The following is a 6,504-nucleotide window of genomic DNA, read 5'->3' on the forward strand; positions in this document are numbered from 1 at the left end:
ATGAGTTATAGAAATTAGATATGATGCCTATTGAGTAAATAAATGTTACACAAGCAAATGCAGAAAAAGAAACCAACACCTATTAGCATAGTTAAACAAGCAAATGCTCACATAAAGTGGGAATGGACGTTTTTCATTACAAGAATCAGCTTTAAATGTTTCTTAATTAATTATTCTAGATTCACTTTCAAGTTCTATATTAATGTCCAATATATCTCAATCATGTATTATTGTTCCTATGCAACATTAATTTCCTTCACCCTCCTCATTACTCCAACAATCACTTCTGTTGAGATATTTTATAGAACAAAGAGCAGGTTCCTATGAAGAAATCACATCTCATACTTTTCAAAAGTAGAAGAAAGAGACTCATTTGAATATGATAATGAGAACCTCTTGGTTAAAGGGTCAATTTTATCACATTTAAGAGTCTTGATGTGGTGGTTGATTATGGAGAATTAATGAAAAATAACAACGAAGGTAGTGAAAAAACAGAGTTAAGCAAGAAAGCGCAACTGAGAAGATGAAGAAGAAGGGGAACATATGGTTCAGGACTTTCATCGATACTACATTTGTAGCTAAGGAAAAATTGAAATATAATGGCAAAAAAGAATCCTCAAATTTAGCCAAAACCACGGGTCATCATGGGAGCATCCCAACAGACCTCATATATTCATCCAAAACCTTAAGGTGATAGGTGTATGGGTTATCTCACTTATAAAGTGCTCAACCTCCACTTTTCTAAGTAATGTGGGACTATCAACTCACACATGAACACAAGAGTTTTGGCCCCTCAAATTTCTTAATTATTTAATTTTGGTCCCTTAAATTTCAATTATTTAGTTTTAACAACTCAAGTTTGTCCCTTTTTACATTTTGTAGTCCCCTAGTGCCATGTAGATTAAAACTCGCTTACGTGACATTAAAAAAATTAAATCAACAATATTGGTGTGGAATAAAAGTTGACTGATGTGGAAAAAAATTTGTCAATGCAAAAAATCTCATATTAATTGATTACTTAAAAAATATTTAAAAATAAAATAAACTATTATTAATTTTGAAAATATTTTATTAAAAAATCTTGTGGATTTGAATTGAAATTATATTTTAACACTTTAATAGAAATAAGATTTTATTTTAGGAGAGCAGAAACAACATAAAAATAAAAAACAATTTTCTAACTTTTTAAATTGAGGAGGATTATATTGACTCCAAGAGTAAGTGATAATAATTTACTCCACATCTTGACCATTAATTATTTTCAATCTAGTGGTTAAAAATAATAAGTCATTAAATGCGGAAAGAGAAAACTATTCCTTATTATTTTATCATTAATAATAAGGAATAGTAAGTAAGTTTAATAAGAAGTCTTAGTCAAAGAAATATATACCCAGGTTTTTATCATTAATAATAAGTAAGTTTAATAAGAAGTCTTAGTCAAAGAAATATATATATATATATATATATATATATATATATATATATATATATATATATATATATATATATATATATATATATATATATATATATGAGGAGGGATCAAATTACACCCGAAGAGTTACACCACGAGTTACACTCGTTCAATAACTACATCTCGAATTAATATTTTTTAAATTCAACCGTTGGATTGAAACATAATATCATATAGATCATACCTATAAAGTTTGAGCTTAATCTATAATGATTTACTATATCATCAAGATATCCAAAGATTAACGTCAAAATGAGCTTTCATATAACGTTAATTTTAATGTAATTCAATGACATAGTAAATCATTATAGATTAAGCTCAAACTTTATAGGTATGATCTATATGATATTATGTTTCAATCCAACGGTTGAATTTATAAAATATTAATTCTAGATGTAGTTATTGAACGAGTGTAACTCTTCGGGTGTAATTTGATCCCTCCTCTCTCTCTCTCTCCCCCCCTCTCTCTCTCTCTCTCTCTATATATATATATATATATATATATATATATATATATATATATATATATATATATATTGGTCATATATATTTATTTATTTGACCAAATTAAAATTGTAATTTTAATAGTTTTGATAAAACTTCATTTTAGTAATTTTAACATTATTTAGTTATTATAAATGATTAATATAATTATAAATACTAATAAATTTTGATTTTAAATTAGAGAAATAAAAACTCAAGAAAAATATGAATAGGGGATCAAATTTGTATCATAATAGTTGACTATATTACAAATTCATAGTTGTTTTTCAAATGAGATTGAGGGGTTGTTTGATATAAATAGCGGTTGAATGATAAGTTAATTAATAGTTTATAGTTTATAGTTTATGTCTGATGTTTGATGACTTATAGTTTATAATTTATAATTGATGATTAAAACTGATAGCTAATAAGATAATTGAAGTGCTTCATAAAATTAACGGTTCAATTAATTTATAAATATAAAATAACAAAAAAAATATTTAATATATAACTATTTCATTTTAAATTTAAATAAATTATAAAAAGTAAAAGTAAAATTTTATTAAAATAATAAAAATAAAAAGGAAAGAAAAAATGATAAGTTATAAAATATTCTCAAAACTAAGTTATAAAAGTAAGGAAATCAGACACTTACCTATCACTAATATTTATTTTTCAAAGCAAACAATATTCATGAGAGAAACAATGTCATCATCATCATCCATTTGCCACATGTTAATGTCACTTCTTCTCTTTGTTTTTCTGCAAAATACCCTTGCAATAAAACAGGCAAGACTTGTGTCAACTTTTCATTATCCATTACAATGTCTAATCCTTACAAAACTCTTTTTAAATTCTATCAGAGTGAGACTTGTTATTTTCTTAATATCAAATCTGTTGCTCACTATTATATGCTTAGTTAACTTATCTAATTTTCATATTTGAGTTAATCTTATGGTATAATATTTGATTTTTTTTTTGTCATAGTCTTATATTGTATACTTAGGATCACATTCATTCGGTTCAAATCCTTCTTCATTTGATCTTGAATCTGTCACAAACTCTCACTATAATTTTCTTGGATCTTACGTTGGAAGGTATGTAATTATTCGACTCATAAATTCTAGAGCAAATTTAAGTCGGTATTTATGAAATAATTGTGATTAATTTTTTTCTATGCAGTACTGAGAAGGCGAAAGAAGCAATATTTTATTCTTACAATAGATATATCAACGGCTTTGCTGCAATACTTGATGAAGATGAAGCAGCCAATGTTGCAAGTATGTAGTTATATGTTAATGGATTTATATAATACAAAATGTTGTTTTATTTATAATTATCTAATTGATGTTATATTTTATTTTATTTTTTTAATTTCAGAACATCCAAATGTTGTGTCAATGTTTTTGAATAAAAGAAATGAACTACACACAACCCGATCGTGGGAATTTCTTGGATTAGAGAGGGAAGGTGCATATCCTAATGATTCACTTTGGAAAACAACATTAGGAGAAGATATTATTATTGGAAATTTGGACACAGGTAATGAAATATAATTTAATATTAATTTTTTATGATATTGTTAATTTGTTGAATATTTTAATTTTAATTTCTTTTTGTTTTTTTTATATAGGTGTTTGGCCAGAATCGAAGAGTTTTAGTGATGAAGGGTACGGACCAATTCCAAAAAAGTGGAAAGGAATATGTCAAGTTACCAAAGAAAATTCAGATAAATTTTATTGCAATAGGTCTTATTCTTTCGTTAATTCCCCGTACTTCGGATTTACTGCATTTCATCCAACATATATGTTTGTTTTTAAGAAAAATGGTTTGATTTTTCTAAATATCAATATATTTGTAGGAAGCTTATTGGAGCAAGATATTTTAAAAATGGCTATCTTGCTGAAACCAATGGAGCATTAAATGTAACACTTGACAGTGCACGCGACACTCAAGGCCATGGCACACATACCTTATCAACTGCTGGAGGTAACTTTGTTGCTGGAGTTAATGTACTGGGGAATGGAAATGGAACAGCGAGCGGTGGATCACCAAAAGCAAGAGTTGCAGCCTATAAAGTCTGTTGGGATGGATGTTATGATGCTGATATTTTGGCTGGTTTTGAAGCTGCCATAAGTGACGGTGTTGATGTACTCTCTCTGTCCTTAGGTGGAAGTGCTCCATATGAGTATTCTACAAGTGTTTTTTCCATTGGTTCCTTCCATGCAATTGCTAATAACATCTTTGTTGTGGCTTCTGGAGGAAATTCAGGACCTCAACCTTATTCTATAGTCAATGTTGAACCATGGATTCTCACCGTTGCTGCTAGCACAATCGATAGAGACTTCGCAAGTTATGTTATACTTGGGAACAAAAAAACATACAAGGGAGTTAGTCTTTCAGAATCCAACTTACCCCCTAACAAATTATATCCATTGATAAGTGGTGCAGATGCCAAATTTGATAAAGGGCTTAACATCGATACGTAAGAATTCCTTCTTTTGGTTTTTTCCTTCAAGTTAATTAACCTTTTCATATAACTTTCTTATAGTAAATATGATATCATCTAATCAATTTAATCTGTGTAGCTCTCTTTGCCCTGAAGATTCTCTTGATCCAGAAAAGGTTAAAGGAAAAATATTGGTATGTCTTCGAGGTGAGACTGCTAGAGTTGATAAAGGCGTGCAAGCTTCTCGTGTAGGTGCTATTGGAATGATATTGGTTAACGATGAGGCTTCTGCGAATGGAGTTATAGCAGATGCTCATGTTCTTCCCGCTACAAATGTTGGCTTTTCAGATGGCAATGCCATTTATATTTACATGAATTACACAAAGTAATTGTTCTTCTCATCATGCCTTTAATATCAAACTTTTGATTATTCACACAGATAGCATTTTACATTTCATGCATACATTTTATAGGTCTCCTGTAGCTTATATTACTAAAGTTAAAACAGAATTGGGTATAAAGTCAACTCCAACCATAGCTTCATTTTCATCAAGAGGCCCAAATAGCATTGACTATTCAATCCTTAAGGTTTTTTTATTGAAACTTACAACAATTATATCATTCTATTATCGTTTATATTATCTTACAACAAATTCCGAATGTAATTGTATATATTTTATGTTGCACTACAGCCTGACATCACTGCACCAGGCGTCGACATAATTGCAGCGTATAGTCTAGCTGCATCTCCTACGGAACAACCATCTGATAAGCGTAGAATTCCTTTTGTCGCTATGTCAGGAACTTCAATGTCATGTCCACATGTTGCCGGACTTGTTGGACTACTTAAATCTGTTCATCCTGATTGGAGTCCAGCGGCTATCAAGTCAGCAATCATGACTACAGGTAATTAAATTATAAAAGTTCATGGAATTAAGTTTCTTATACTATTAAATTTTTATAAAATTTACACATTTTGCAGCAACAACAAAATCGAACGACGGAGGACCTATTTTAGATGCATCGCGACGCAAGCTGCCAGCTGATCCCTTAGCATATGGTGCATTTACATATGGTGTAGGGCATGTTCGGCCCAATCTTGCAGTGGATCCTGGACTTATATATGACCTAAATGTTACTGATTATTTGAACTACTTATGTGGTCGTGGATACAATAGTTCTCAACTTAAAGTGTTCTACGGAAAACCTTACACTTGTCCAAAATCTTTCAGTTTAGTAGATTTCAATTATCCATCCATCACACTTGTTAACTTTAAAACTAAGCAGTCTTTGAATGTTACTCGTACGGTTACCAATGTCGGGTCCCCAAGTGAGTACAGAGTGGAGATCCAGGCACCTTCACAATTTGTAGTCACAGTTCAGCCCGAGATATTAAGATTTACACTTAAGGGTGAGAAAAAAGAGTTCAAGGTTACATTGACTATGAAGCCCGGGAGTAAATATCCTCCCTTTTATTATGCCTTTGGGGAGTTGATTTGGACCGATGGAAAACATCGTGTTGTGAGTCCTCTTTCAATCAAATATCCAGAAGAGTGATGTTTTAGTTTATGTTTCATGCATTTTGCTTAAGTTGTGACTCTTTTTCTCCCGATTTCAATAAAGGGACATGTTGTGTTAAGGTTCTTCAAAGGCTCTGAAAGTAATATATCAATGTTCTTTTAATGTTATTTTATGACGAGTGGAATCAAATGAATAAGATAGAATATTGTTATCATAAACTTCTATAGTTGAAAATGGTTAGGGTAATTCGAAATATGTTTGGTAAGTTTATACAAATGTGGTCAATAGGGCAGATCCAGGCATAATATAATGGTGTAGTTACTAAACAATGAAAGAAGTTATAAATAAAAGGGTTAAATATGTTTTTAGTCCCTATAAAATTATCAAAAACTACTTTTAGTTCTTATAAAAAAAAGTCGACTTTTAGTCCCTTTAAAATTCTTTTTGCACTCACTTTTAGTCCCTGTAGAAGGACTAAAAGTGAGTGCAAAGTAATTTTATAGGGACTAAAAGTCGACTTTTTTTTATAGGGATTAAAAACCAAAATTGAGATATTTATAGGGACCAAATACTTATT

General features: G+C 30.0%; 1 protein-coding gene across 1 annotated transcript; it reads left to right on the forward strand.

The window, feature by feature from the left end:
* Nucleotides 1-2,650: 2,650 nt before the first annotated feature.
* LOC131629965 (subtilisin-like protease SBT5.3) lies at nucleotides 2,651-5,963 on the forward strand. Its single transcript, XM_058900797.1, has 10 exons — nucleotides 2,651-2,746; nucleotides 2,945-3,054; nucleotides 3,140-3,237; nucleotides 3,338-3,499; nucleotides 3,591-3,705; nucleotides 3,819-4,442; nucleotides 4,546-4,791; nucleotides 4,880-4,994; nucleotides 5,099-5,312; nucleotides 5,389-5,963. Exons 1-10 carry the CDS (start codon nucleotides 2,651-2,653, stop codon nucleotides 5,961-5,963), a joined length of 2,355 nt encoding a protein of 784 aa, XP_058756780.1.
* The last annotated feature ends 541 nt before the right edge of the window (nucleotides 5,964-6,504 follow it).

The sequence above is a fragment of the Vicia villosa genome, linkage group LG1, assembly GCF_029867415.1.
Source record: "Vicia villosa cultivar HV-30 ecotype Madison, WI linkage group LG1, Vvil1.0, whole genome shotgun sequence".
Classification (NCBI taxonomy): domain Eukaryota; kingdom Viridiplantae; phylum Streptophyta; class Magnoliopsida; order Fabales; family Fabaceae; genus Vicia; species Vicia villosa.